This window comes from Medicago sativa, chromosome 7 (assembly GCF_051527215.1).
Source record: "Medicago sativa cultivar Bolivia chromosome 7, Bolivia_mono, whole genome shotgun sequence".
In the NCBI taxonomy this organism is placed as follows: domain Eukaryota; kingdom Viridiplantae; phylum Streptophyta; class Magnoliopsida; order Fabales; family Fabaceae; genus Medicago; species Medicago sativa.
The window spans coordinates 60,998,832-61,014,272 of record NC_140755.1 but is presented as its reverse complement, the minus strand read 5'-3'; the positions used below and the strand labels follow the sequence as shown (position 1 = coordinate 61,014,272).

At 37.2% G+C, this 15,441-nt stretch overlaps 1 protein-coding gene across 1 annotated transcript; it reads right to left on the bottom strand.

Annotated features, from left to right (window-relative positions):
* Nucleotides 1-479: 479 nt before the first annotated feature.
* On the bottom strand, nucleotides 480-3,099 carry LOC146907364 (uncharacterized). The gene is made up of 3 exons (XM_085729090.1): nucleotides 2,239-3,099; nucleotides 906-2,153; nucleotides 480-824 (listed from the first exon to the last, which is right to left on the bottom strand). Exons 1-3 carry the CDS (start codon nucleotides 3,097-3,099, stop codon nucleotides 480-482), a joined length of 2,454 nt encoding a protein of 817 aa, XP_085585216.1.
* Nucleotides 3,100-15,441: the final 12,342 nt, after the last annotated feature.

Sequence of the window (15,441 nt, the reverse complement as noted above, 5' to 3'; positions counted from 1 at the left end):
ATACTATCACATATACTCCCCCTTTTGTCATTAACAAAAAGAAATAAACAAAAAGAAGAGATGAGAAAAACATATAGTAAAAAAGGTTCAGAGCAATATAAGCACATAATCAGAGCATATTAACCTTTTTCAGAGTAAAAACATAAATGCAAGATTAATCAGAGCATATCTTAAGAACAATATTAATCAGAGCATAACCAAACATGCGATGATATACAATATTAACAGAAACAAAAATAGAGTTCAGAGCTAAGATAAGTTTCAGAAGCATAAAACAAATAGCATCACAAAACAACTAAGGTGTGCATCTAAGGGTTGGGTTGTTGTGAATGTTGGATCAACGCCATCATGCGAGTAATGTCCTCAGATTGCTTCTTCAGGAGCTCAGTTTGCTTAACAGTTTCCTCAAGAGCTAACTGTCTCTGAAGTAGCGAATCTTCCCTAGCCTTAGATTCTTCCTGTTGTTTTGCCAGTTTCTGCTACAACATCTTGAAAACCTTTGGTTCTCTTGATACATACTCTGACTTTAAATAGAAGGGCTCATTTGCTAGATACAAAATTGGACATGTAGCTTGCTCAGCTAAAAGCATATTCTCCAAGTGACGTTTCACTGCAGCAGCTTGAATCCTAAGACATTTTTGGCTTACAACATCTAGCAGTTCAAAAGTTTTGCTCTTCAGAGATGTCCAACGATCCTCATAGTCAATAGATAGAGTTGGAACTCTTCTTAATTGCACTAGAGTTTTCATTTCAGTGTTGATCTTTGATAACTCAGATTCAAAGTACTCAGATTTCAGGATGTCTAAGGGTGGTTGTACAAGAATCTGAATATCAGTTTAAGATAAAGGTTGGTTAAAAACACTAATGGTTTGGTTTCGAATTGGTTCAGAATCTGAGACAGACACAGAAGGTTCAACAACTGTCTCAATAACAGATTCTGGAATGGTCTCTAGTTGAATAGGTTGTGGTATTTGTGGGGTTGGTGGTTGTTGTTGTGGGCTTTCTAAAGTGACTTCTTCATAAGCAACTGCTTCAGAAGTGACTTCATAGGCTTTTTGTAAGTTAACACCTATGTTAGATGATGAAGTTTCAACAGGAGTGTCAGGTATGATCATGTTGAGAGGCTGAATGATTTGTGGTTGATCAGGATGGTTTGGGGGGAGTCTACTACTTTTAAGCTCAAGTAATTCTCCTATTCTTACTTGAATAGATGGATACGTTGGTTTAAAAGGAGAAACAGGTTTTAAAGGCTTTTTATGGAGCTTGGATGACGATGACTGGCCTTTTGAAGTAGTTTTAAGAAGGGTATATATGGTTATGTCATCACTATCAGTGGATGATGATGAAGGTGAGATGGAGATTGAGGGTTCTGAAATCTGAGTTCCCTTGACCGAGTTATCAGCCTCTGAGGTAGACTCTGGAGCAGCAGGTTTTGAACCAGCAGCAATGTCCTCCCGGACATCTTCAGTACCAGTCTCCATCATCATTAAATTCATAGCTTCTGAAGATGCTAGCTCTTGTAGATCTTCAGTGACTTTAACAGCCTCTTGAGCCAAACTACTAGCATTTTCTTGTACAATGCATGAAGAATGAACTTCTATACCTTTAACAAGTTCCCTGATCTTGGCTAAGGTTAAAGGATCTGCAGACCTCTTCCTTCTTGCTTCTCTAGTTACCAACTCTGAAGCAGTTTCAACTCCCTCAGATTCTTCAATCACATAGGTTGACTCCTTCAGCTTCCTTATTACAGGCTTCCTATTCCTTTTGGGCACTTGAGAACGCTCAGGAGCAGACACAGTTGAAGAGGCAGCAGTTTTGCCACTTCTTGTCTTCCTATTCAGGACCACATCTGTGTCCAGGTCCTCAACCTCTTCCTCTATTGATGGCATTGCACAACCACCAATCTTAAGCTTCTCAGAAGCTTTGCCATTCTTTGCTTTCTTAGAAGGTTTCTCAGCTTCCGAGTACTCTTCTTTAAAGGTTGCCTTCCTCTTCGATTTTATGCTCTTAGCAACTGGCAGAGCACCACCATATATGGTTTTAGGAACATCTTCCAATCTGATCTTCTTTCCAGTGAGAGCAAAATGTTCTTGTATATAGTACATCTGAACATCCAGAGGCTCTTGCTTGCAGATAGGTGGGAATCCTTCCATCTGATTCCCTCAAATCTATAGGTAGCTCTATGAAACTGTCCTTGGGAATCAACATCATATTTCCAAGAGTCTTTCCATTGATGACTTTGCCTATGACAGTTCTCAGATGACTGTCATTGTATATCTGAACTTCACTGATACCTCTCAGAATTCCTCCTTGGTGAAGAATCTCTGAGATAAGTCTTCCATATAGCACCCATTGTCTGCCATTGTCTTGAATATTTAACAGCTCTTTGATCATGTGCCTGATGATGTACTTAGGCACATTCACTCTGGTTTTGTTGATAAAGTGATGTAGAAACACTTTATGCGCCAGAGAAGGTTGGTCATTACCTCCACCTTTTGGAAGTAGGTTTTCGTTTTGGATCTTCAGAAGCGTCTTCTTTTCAATGCTAAGATCCGCATACTTGCCTCCCTTCTTCTTTCCATACAAGGTCTCATTCACAATTGGCTTCCATGGACTTGTCCTTGAATTGGGTATATCTGACCCATCAAATCTACCAGAAGTATCTTTTCTGAGTACTGTAGCACCAACATTCTCAAAGATGAATACTGGGATCCCCAACACATTTGACCTTATCTCCAGACACGTATAGGGTTCCAAACCCATTTCCTCTCTTGTTTTACCAGCCAAAGTAGGGTCTAAAAGAATCTTCTGCTTCTCTTCAGCTTCAGAAGCAGCCTTGATGTAGAGTGAGGCTCTAACCCAGAAGTGCCTTACCAACGCTTCATATGTTGGCCCGTTCAACATATTGAAGTAGTCCATTAAATCTTGTGCTTCATAATAGCTTCTGATGTCGTACCCATGATGTGCTAGAGAAATAAAATCAACTGGATTTTCTGTTTGAATAGTCAAATCCCACTCTTTCAACTTCATCGTTCTTCCAGCAATCTCAAAAGCATGAGCTTCTTGTGAAGATGATTCTGGAGCACCTTGTTGTTGCATGTTGGATGTTGATTCTGGTATATCTTGTTACGAACTAGATGATGCCATTGATGATGATGAAGATTTAGGGTTTTAGGGTTTGATAGATAGATGGCACTTATTTCTCAAAGAAAAGGTTGAAAGAAGAAAGTGTTTGTTGTGAAGTGAGTAGTGTGTAAATTGACTAAGTGTTTTGAGTAAAAACGTTTGCAATTCAAAAACGACAAACAAACATAGCATTAATGACATTCGGGGGCGCGTTTTTAGTACATTTAAAGCTATAAATCATTATTGCCCTCTTAAGTTATACACTAATACAAATAAGCCACGTCAGCCCAGGTGCTACCAAGAAGTAACTTCTAGCGTTTCCACTAACTCTGCTATTCAGAAGCACAAAATCCAGCTTTTGGACTTCAGATGCTGATGTCATCATCAGAAGCATATTTTCCTCAGAACCTCAATAAAGAGCTTCTGATGGACCACAACTTCTGAACTGACTTCAGAACCTAAAATCCTATTTAGGAGCAAGCAAGCTTTAATCAGACACAAAGTGCATGTTCAAATTTTTCTTTATAAAACCAAATCTTTCAACAGTTAAAGGCTTAGTAAATATATCAGCCCATTGATTCTCAGTATCAATGAATTGTATATCTAAAACTCGTTTTTGAACATAGTCTCTGATAAAATGGTGTTTGATTTCAATATGCTTAGCTCTTGAATGCAAAATTGGATTTTTAGACAAACAAATAGTAGCAGTATTATCACAATAAATGGGAATACTGTTAGCAATAATCTGATAGTCTTCCAACTGATGTTTCATTCAAAGTAGTTGTGTACAACAACTTGCAGCTGAAATGTATTATACTTCTGCTGTAGACATAGCAATAGTTGCTTGTCTTTTGCTAGCCCAAGATATAAGATTATCACCCAGAAATTGACAATTGCCACTGGTTGACTTTCTTTCAATCCTATCACCAGCATAATCAGCATCACAAAATCCAACCAACTTATAATCTAAAGATTTCCTATAGAGGAGTCCAAGATTAGTTGTTCCTTTCAAATACCTGGAGATTCTCTTAACAGTAGTTAAATGAGATTCTCTGGGATATGATTCGAATCTTGCACACAAGCATACACTGAATAAAATATCTGACCAAGATGCAGTGAGGTATAACAGAGAACCAATCATACCTCTGTACAGTTTCTGGTCTACTTTTGTTTCAGTATCTTCTTTGCTTAAAGTGCAGGTTGGATGCATTGGAGTGTTCCTTACTTTACAATCTTCAAGCTTGAACTACTTTAGAAGCTCCTTTGTATACTTTGTTTGATGAACATAGACTCCATCCTTGCTTTGATTAATTTGAATTCCAAGGAAGAACTTCAACTCTCCCATCATAGTCATTTCAAATTCATCCTTCATTAACTTAGAAAATTCCTTGCAAAGAGATGCAGTAGTAGAACTAAATATTATATCATCAACATATATTTGCACAACAAGAATATCTTTCTCAAGAGTCCTTCTAAAGAGTATTGTGTCAACCTGACCTCGTTTAAAATCATTTTTGATTTGGAAATTACTTAGTCTATCATACCAAGCTCTGGGAGCTTTTTTCAAGCCATATAGTGATTTCTTAGGTTTGTAAACATAGTCTGGATGCTTAAGATCCTCAAAACTAGGAGGTTGCTTGACAAACACTTCTTCTTCTATGACTCCATTTAGAAATGCACTCTTGACATCCATTTGATATAATATTATGCCATGATTAACTGCATATGAAAGAAGTAACCTGATTGCTTCCAATCTTGCAACTTGAGCAAACATTTCAGTATAATCAATGCCTTCTTGTTGACTGTAACCTTGTGCAACAAGTCTTTCTTTGTTTCTTGTTACTTCACCTTGTTCATTCAACTTATTTCTGAATACCCATTTTGTTCCAATAATGTTCTTATGCTGAGGTTTGGGTACCAGATCCCACACATCATTCCTTTGAAACTGATTGGGCTCTTCTTGCATAACTAGCATCCAATCATCATTTAAAAGTGCTTCATCAACTGTAGCAGGATCAATCATTGATAACAATCCTATCATAGACTCTTCTTGTCTAAAATGTGATCTTGTTCTTCAAGGACTATCTTTATTTTCCAATGATCAGATCCTCAGGATGTGAAGACTTGTGCTTGAATTTACTATTTGGTTGAGTAGCTTGCTGAGAGCCATCTTGAGCTTCATCAGAAGCAACTTCATCTTGTGCTTCTGAGGTGGGTTCAGTTTCTGGACTGTCTTCAGATTCAGCTATCTGATCAGGTTATGGAGTATCTTCGGGAAACTGTATCTCTGCAAAACTTTCATCTTGGTCTGGAATTTCACTTCCAAACTCTTTGTCATCATATTTGACGTGCATTGATTCTTTAACACAAAGTGTTTATGAATTATACACTCTGTATGACTTTGACCTTTCAGAGTAACCTAAGAAGATCCCTCTTTGGGCCTTGGCATCAAATTCCTTTAGGTAGAGATTATTATTTAGAATGTAACATGTGTTTTATCTTGGTTTTCGGGTGTCAAACATTGATTACGTTTGAACCTTTTTAACCGGTGATATCTCATTTTTTCTTGGGAAGGGAAAAAGTAAGCAAAACCCTTGAGAATCGAGGTCCGGGAGTTGTTTTCGCTACGGGAAGGTGTTAGGCACCCATAACGACTATAGTATCCTATAGGAACCGTCTTTAATTTCTACGCGCGCGCTTTATTTTTAAATGCTATTTTGAAAGATGATATTAAGCCTAAAGGTGTTCTAAGTGAAGAATTGGAGGGAGAAGAATGTGTTTGAATTTTATTTTAATTGAATTGAAGGAATTTTGTTCCTTGCCTACGTACCCGTTTAAGGGATCAAATCCACCGTAGTTCTCTTCCAAAAATGTTTTTGTTTTTGTTGGTTGATTTTAAGTTTGAAAATTGGATTTTGAAGAATGGAGATTGAGAGGCCTCAAGGGCATGAGATTTATGAAATTGTGAGGTTTGATTAGTTATTTTGCAAAAGAAGTCAAGTATGATTATTTTCATTGAATTTTGATTAAGAAAATGAAAAGGGAAAATACAATGGGATTTTGATCCCAAGGTTTATTTTGAAAATGATTTAGGTGAAGTTTGTTCAAGTTTTTTGGAAAATGATTTTTCTAAGTATAAAGCCTAAACATTCATCTAAACATACAATCCTAAACATACATCTAAACATGCATATTCTAGCTATATACCTAAAGTGGTGTGTGTGCATGTGTCGGTGCTTGTGCCGGTGTACATCATTAGAGTCCATTGTCCTTATTACATCATGCCCTAATTACATGCTATGGTCTTGCAAGAAATTTAAAGGCATAAGAAGAATATTACAAAATTTCCTAAGCTTTACATTCTAACTTTGCATGAAAATTAAAGTGCAAGAAATAAAGAGGAAATGGAGGATAGGATGCTTAAGAAACATGAAACAAAAGGGTTAGTGGCACATGATAATATCAAGAAGTAAAAGCAAGTAAAGATTACTATAACAAAAGCAAGAAAAATACTACAAAACATAGCGAAAATGATGCAAAATAGAGCTAAAATCCTACTACAAAATGCAAGGTTCACATGACTTATAATCCTCATATTTTAACACATTTTAAAGACATGAACTCAGATTGTAAAATGGGAATCAAAGGGATGTGATAGACCATGCATTTTAATAGTGAATTTAAGCATATTTTACATTATTTATTCACGAACAAATCTTGCAAAGCAAGCAACTAGGCACAATACACAAACATACAACAAAAACACATTCAAACAGCAGAAAAACCTTCACAAAAATTATATATCATGAATCAAGAATATCCATCAAGAATTGGCATCGAAGTCATATAATTTTCATAGGTTTTTTACATAAAGTCTCACAATTAAAGCAAGAAAGCACCATACTATTTTTATATCAATTTTCCAACACAACTACTATCATAAAAGAGTCACAAAAAATAAAGAAACACACAGGAATTTTTATAGAATTTTTTCAAGAAATTATGGGCATGGCAGGGGTGCATACAGCAGCACTGGGGGGTGCAAACAACAAAACTGAATACACACACAGCTGGGCCTAGCAGAATTGAAAACAGGCTGGGTTGAAAAAGCTGGATCGGTTTGGATCCATGGGTTAATGGGTTAAAAAAAAATAGATAAAGTTGGTTTGAAGGACAAAAAGCAGTTTCACGTTAAAAAAAAAAAACAAATTGCTCTCCTTTCTTCATTGCAAGCACAACAGCGGCCATCATCAAGCTCACTTCGCCGGAAAAATTTCTCCGGCACGGTGGTCGGTGGTGCTCCACCGTGCTGGAGTTCCAAAACAACTCTGTTTTCAGAAACAAATACGCATTCCCACGTCGTTTTTTACACTGATAACAGATCCGGTCTCAAAAATCTTCAACATCTCACCGCAAGCTTCCATACAATAATGAAAATACAAAGATTGAAACCTTACCTTCGTTCTTCGATCTGGTTCCGACTTAGCTTTGTTGAGATTGAAACCGGTTCCGATTCGAATCTGTTTATCGCTCGCATTTGTTCTTGCGGTATGAGGTTCCCCTTTGAATCCGCCGCCGGTTTGTCACCGCAGAATCTGAACTCGGTTTCGTTCTTCACGACTCGATATCATTCCAGATTGCTCGCGTTCGATTCAGTTGTTGAAGCTTCGGATAGTTCAGCGTTTGTTCGGATTCATCCCTCCATGTTTGAACGCGATTGCTTTGATCTGAGCTGAAAACGTTGTTGTTGTTGCGACATTGGAGCTTCTTCCTCTTCCTTGATTTCGAAAACGCTTGTTTGTGATGTGATGAATTTCGAGAATGATCGGGGAAGTTGCGATTCGGCTTTGGTTATGGATGTTGAATTGTTATTTTCCGTGAATAATTGTGGTGAAAGGTTGTTGGAGAGAGGTTGAAGATGAATTTGTGGTGGTTATGGAGGTTGAAGGTGGTGGTTGTGGAGGATTGGTGAGGGTTTTGGCTATGGTGGAAAGTTAGTTAGAGGTGAAGATGGAGGTGGTTAGAGTTTGTTAGGGTGGTGATGGAGGGGGTTAGAGTTTGTTAGGGTGGTGAAGGAGGTGGAGGAAATTAGTTAGAAGGGAGGAAAAAATTGAGGGAAAATAATTATGAATTTTTGGATTTTTGTGGAGTTTTTGTGAAAAATCATTGGTGAAATGATTAATTGACCCTTTGACCAATTTATAGGCTAAGTCATTGGCCTTGGACCAATAGGATAGAGACATGTGGCACTTGGACTCTAACAAACTTTTATGGACCAATAGCATTTGGACACATGGCACTTGGACTCTAACAAACTTAAAAAGGGATTAAAATGCAAATAACAAAAGTACAAGGACAAATATGAAGATTAAAACTAAAATTGAATTGAAAAAGTAAATTGAAAATTAACGTAAAGCGAGACGATTAAAAACAACGAAGCCGACAAGAGTTTTTATGTGAAATGACCAAAACGCCCCTAGGGACTAAAACGACTAAAAACGACTCAAATGCAATTTTAAAAGGATTTTTTAACAAGGGATTAAAGAAAGAGTTCATAAAAGCGAATTAAAAGACTCAGAGACAATTTTTAGAATTTAAACAGGGTTTTAACACATGAAAAGACTAAAATGCCCCTAGGGGCAAAACTGACTCAAAATGACTTCAAATGCAGTTTTTTTAAAATGGACTTTGACATAGAATTGAAGTAGAAACCTATCAAACTATTTGAAAGGACTCAAACCAATTTTCAAAGATTGAAAGAAATTTTAACATGGGAAATGACTAAAATGGCCCTAGGGGCTAAACTGACTAAAAATGACTCAACTGATATTTTTTTGAAATGAATTTTGACATGAAATTGAAACAAGGATTTATACAAACCAATTTGAAAGACTCAAACAATTTTCAAGGATTAAAATGAGTTTGAATGCAGGAAATGACTAAAATACCCTTCTATGTGAATTTTGCAAATAACATTGAAATAAAATGCAGAGAGAGATGTAATTGATCAGAGCCAGCTCAAATGGCTTGTAATGCAAGAAAAGAAGAATTGAACAAGTATTTTTAGGTCCAAAATTAGGGTATAACAGCTGCCCCTATTTAAGTTTCTTTGTTCGGAGAGTCAAGAGACGAAGTCTTAGAGTTGACAGGACAGAGATACTTAAATATTAACATTTGCACTGCTTTTGGACGTAAAAATACGCTTTCAGATTTTCAAAAATATGAATGCCATGCAATATTTTGATTATGAATGCAAGACAAACGACTGGAGTCCATGGAACATGTCATGTCACTGGGGATTCAGGTGGACATTGACAGGGTGGACAAACCAAGGAATAAGGTACAAGTTGTTCTTTGGATCGAACTAGCCACTTGACCAAGGAATACAGAACAAGAGATAGGTACAAGCTGTTCTTGGGATCGAACTTGGCACTTGACCGGAAACATAGACATATAGGCAGATACAAGCTGTTCTTTGGATCGAACTTGACACTTGATTGAAGATACAAACAAATAGACAGACACAAACTGTTCTTTGGATCGAACTGGCTGTTTGGCTGGAGATATAAACAACAGGGTAGATGCAAACCGTTCTTTGGATCGAACTTGCTGTTGGATCATCACCTCATCATGTCGGTAGGTGCAAACTGTTCTTTTAGATCGAACTTGCCGTTTGACTGATGACAAAGCATAAGCTGGGTACAAACTGTTCTTTGGATCGAACTTGTCGTTTGTCCGGAGGTATAGGTATATAAGCAGGTACAAGTGGTTCTTTTTGGATCGAACCTGGCACTTGACCAGTAACAAGATACAAATTGAAAGTCTGGTTTAACAAGATACCAATTGAGGGTAAATTGTCATTGACTTGATTTGAAAATAGACATGACCATTTTTGTTGGCCCAAGAGTAAATTGAGAGTGGATTAGCATTGATTTGAAAGTTGACATTGAAAGAGGGATTGAAAGTTGAGATTGAGCAGAGACATAGACATTGAATTGAGAATTGAAATTGAATTGAATTGGATATTGGAATTGAATTGAAAATTGACATTGACATTGACATTGAGATTGGACTGGAATTGAATTGAAAATTGACATTGACATTACATTGAGATTGGATTGAAATTGGAGATTGACATTGAAATTGAAATTGAGATTGCTTCGAATTTGGATTGAATTGAAATTGAGATTGGAAATTTCTTCGAATTGACATTGAATTGAAATTGAGATTGCTTCGAATTTGACATCGAATTGGAATTGAAATTGAGATTGCTTCGAATTTGACAGTTGAAACTTGAATTGAGATTGGGAATTGAGAGTTGAGATTGCATCGAATTTGACAGTTGAAATGATTTGAAATTGAGATTGGAGAGTTGAGATTGCATCGAATTTGACAGTTGAAATTGAAATGAATTTGACAGTTGGAATTGAAATTGAAATTGAAATTGAGTTTGACAGTTGAAATTTGGATTAAATTTGACAGTTGAGAGTTGGATATGCAACATGTATGTATGATATAGCAAGATTATTGGATGTATGAGCACATAAAATGCATGATTATGCATGTATGAATGCTTGAAATGCATGATTGGTTTGTAATTTGGCAGAGAAGCTTCGCAGAGATAGACAAAACATTAGAAGGTTGGGCACGTAGTGGCTCGTGCTGCAACATATTCACAGGGGAAAACCTCTTTTGGAGAGACCGTCGTTGAGAGACGTATTGAAACCATGGCTGAGGGCAATAAAATTTGTAAAGGAGGGACCCTTGGAAGGTGTTATACCCTAATTTTGGACCTAAAAATACTAACTCAATTCCTCTTTTCTTGCATTATAAGTCATTTGAACTATCCTCGATCAATTGCATCTTTCTCTGCATTTTATTTCAATGTTATTTGCAAAATTTACATGCAAGGGTATTTTAGTCATTTCCTATGTCAAATTTCTCTCAGTCTTTCAAAAATTTGGTTGAGTCCTTTCAAATAGTTTGAATAAGTCTTCATTTCAATTCTAGGTCAAAATCCATTCCAAAATTTGCATTTGAAGTCATTTTGAGTCAGTTATGCCCCTAGGGGCATTTTGGTCATTTCAAGTGTCAAGTCACTGTTTAAATCATAAATTTGTCTCTGAGTCTGTTAATTTTGCTTGTATAAGTCTTTGCTTTAAACCCTTGTTAAAAAATCCATTTTAAAATTCGCATCTGAGTCATTTTCAGTCGTTTTAGCCCTAGGGGCATTTTGGTCATTTCACACGAAATTTCGGCAGAGAGGTACTTTAAAGTACCTCATTTAGGCCATTGGTTCGTTTTAGTCCGTTTTGTCAATTTTAATCGTTTCACTTTACGTTATTTTCCAATTACCAATTTTAATTCATTTTATTTTTATTTTTAGTCCTAAAATTCCTAAAAATTGTATTTTAGTCCTTTTGTCCAAGTCGTCAGGTCTGTACACGTGTCAGTTTCTCATTTGTCCATCTGTCCAAAAGTTTGTTACAAGGTCCAGCGCCACATGGCAGTTTGTTATTGGTCCAGGCAGTTACACAGTCAGCTATAAAAGCCAACTCACTGGTCAAAGGTCAAATTGACCAATCATTTTCTGCACAATCATCACAAACAGATTCTCTTTTCTCTCTCTCTCTGCATTTTCAGATCAAAACACAAAAAACTCTTGATGAACACTCATCAAGAACATCAAGAACAATCACAACAATTTTTTCCAGAAATTCAATCCAAACACATCACACCGCCACTGATTCAACACTGATTTCACCAATTCCGTTCACAACACAGATCAAGAAACGAAAACCAGCAACCAATTCTCAAGAACTCGCAGCAAATTCTGGAATCTTCATCAATTTCATTCGACGAAAATACCAGAATTTCGCCACAAATCACAACAACAACAGAATCAAGAGCAAGAACACAAGTCCAAATTCGTTCTCAGCACTGAATCGAACAAAGGGAGACAGAATCGAAGCTCAACATCACAAGACAAGGATGAGAAGTAAATGCAGAATCAAAGTTGAAGAACGAAAACAACAAGTGGCGAATTGAAACCAGAGAAGTGTGAAATAGATCCATTCGTGTTCTTCCTTTGAAATCCAGCACCATTCCGATCGTCCTTCAAAGCAGTTCCGTTGAAAATCAAGAACGTCGTCGGAGCGCGTAGGATCTCTTGGAAACTCTATTTTGCCAATTTGAGCAGCAAGGAGGAGTGAAAGGTCCAGAAACGAACTCAATCAGAACAGAACCGAATCAGCATCCTCATCAGATTCGAAAGCTCCAGGAGAAGGTAATTTCTCATCTTCGTTCTTGGGACGTGTCGTTAGATCTAGCTTCATGTGATTTCGTTTTAGAACTTTTGAATTGAGATTTGAATAGAGGGGAAGAAGAGCTTTGTTTTGATATATTGATCTTTAAAAATGGAGGTGCCTAGAGGTTTTCCGGCGGCGGCGCCGCCACCTTGTGGTGGCCGGCCACCGCGTCGGATACTTGGAGAAGATGAGTGTTCATCTTTTTGTTCATCTGTTCTTTTCTGGGATGTTTAGAGAGAGATAGGCTTAGAGAGAGGGAAGTATGTGTGAAAAGAGAAGAAGAAACCAACACAAACCCTTTTATACTTCACCCAACCGAGTTGGGTTCTCTGCGACCCATGGATCTGTTCCTGACCCGCTTCCATAACCTAGCTCTCTCCCTCTAGCTTGTTTCTTCTGCGGCCCATCTTCCTTATGTCTTGCTGATTGCTACGCGCACCCCCTCTTTTCCCTGAGTTTCTTGCAATTTCTTGCTGTTTACACCCCTGCTTGACTGAAAACCTCTTGAAAAATTCTATAAAAATTCCTGTGTGTTTCTTTATTTTTTGTGACTCTTTTATGATAGTAGTTGTGTTGGAAAATTGATAGAAAATAGTGTGGATTTTTCTTGCTTTAATTGTAAGATTTTATGTTAAAAACTTGTGGTTTTCTTGCCTAGTTTCAATTCCATTTCTTGATAGATGCTAGTAAATCATGATATGAGATGTTGTGAGGATTTTTGCCACTGTGAGTATGTCTTTTGTTGAATGTGTGTCTTGTGCCTAGTTGCTTGCTTTGCAAGATTCGTTTGTGAATAAATAATGTAAAATATGCTTAAATTCACTATTAAAATGCATGGACTATCACATCCCTTTGATCCCCATTTTACAATCTGAGTTCATGTCTTTAAAATGTGTTAAAATGTGAGGATTATAAGTCATGTGAATCTTTGCATTTTGTAGTAGGATTTTAGCTCTATTTTGCATCATTTTCGCTATGTTTTTTTTTTTTTTTGTGGTAATTTCTTTGCTTTTGTTATAGTAATTTTTACTTGATTTTACTTCTTGATATTGTCGTGTACTACTAACCCTTTTGTTTCTTGTTTCATGTATCCCATAAGCTCATCTCATTTCATATTCTAGCTTAACTTTCTTGCAATTTATATTTCATACCAAAATTAGAATGTAACACTTAGGAGTTTTGTAATATTTTTTCCTTTATACACTTTTAATTTTCTTGGCAAAGAGGCCATAGAATGTATCTAGGATATGATGTAAAGGACAATGGACTCTAATGATGTACACCGACACAAGCACCGACACATGCACACACATCACTATATAGCTAGAATATGCATGTTTAGATGTATGTTTAGGATTGTATGTTTAGATGAATGCCTAGGGTTTATACTTAGAAAAAACCAATTTTCCAAACAAATGTGAACAACTTCACTCAAACCTTTTCCAAATAAACCTTGGGATCCAACATCCCATTGTATTTTCTTTTCCATTTTCTTAATCAAATTTCAATGAAAATAATCAAACTTTGACTTCTTTTGCAAATCACTAATCAAACCTCACAATTTCCTAATCTCATGCCCTTGAGGCCTCTTTCTATTCTTCAAAATCCCATTTTCAAACTTAAAATCAACCAACAAAAACAAAAACATTTTTTGGAAGAGAACTACGGTGGATTTGATCCCTTAATCGGGTACGTAGGCAAGGAACAAAATTCCTTCAATTCAACTAAAATAAAAATCCAAAAACATTCTTCTCCCTCCAATTCTTCATTTAGTAACTCTTAGGTGTAAATATCATTTCAAAATAGCATTTAAAAATAAAGCGCGCGCGTAGAAATTAAAGACGGTTCCTATAGGATACTATAGTCGTTATGGGTGCCTAACACCTTCCCGTAGCGAAAACAACTCCCGGACCTCGATTCTCAAGGGTTTTGCTTACTTTTTCCCTTCCCAAGAAAAAATAAGATATCACCGGTTTAAAAGGTTCAAACGTAATCAATGTTTGACACCCGAAAACCAAGATAAAACAGCTGGCGACTTCACTGGGGAGATTCGAGAGTTACGCCTAGTCTTTATTTTTACGCTTGCGCTTGTATTTTTACTTGCTTCCTTTACTTGCTTTCCTATGTGAATAAATGTTTAATTTCTTGCAAACGTGTGGGGTGAGAATATCAAAAGTCCTGCACCCGGGCTGAGTGAACTTAGGATTTAGGAGGGATATAATCGACAATTCATTCCGGGGGTTGCCTCGTGTTTTGGATTATGCGATCAATCCCACATAGCTGAGGCATTTTGGGGGTGATGTTGTCGGCGCGAGTTGTCGCGTTTAGGCACTTTGCTTCTAATTGTTCTATGACGCTATGAACCGTAGATAACCAAACCATCCATGGCCATTTTCTAGGATGTAGTGCGGAGGCTAAACCGAGTGTCGTCTCGAGTTTTAGTCGTCACGCGATACTACACTCAAGTTAGACCTTCCACGTATAATCATGGAGCGAGTGTTGTCTCGTGACACCATGAGATACGTCGGAGAGGTTGCAACTTGGGAACCTTTTTAGAACCCGGTTACTATTATCCTAAAGCCCTAGTTTCACCGGACACCGTGTCCACCCATGACTCCTCGACTTTGAACTTCAACCCACCATGTTTTCTCCGAACTTGAACATAATCATGCATACATGCATACATGCATAAAATTTTTCCCATGCATTTATCGGAGGACTTAGACAAGTCATCTTTTGAACATCACGGATGTGAACACCAAGTGATACCGTCTCAACTAAACTTCTAGTTTTGCTCAAGATCTTCAAATAAAACCGTGTTTCTCCGTGATGTTCATAGCCACTTTGACAAAGTCCTCTGACAAAAAAGAGTCTTTTCGCATTTGCATATCATGCATCATATGCATCATTCATCAGTCACAAATGGCTTCCCGTGCTCATTGTCTCCTGGTTCTTCTGCCGCAGTCTGAAAGGTGGCTCGTGCTCGCAAGATTCACCAACCAGATAG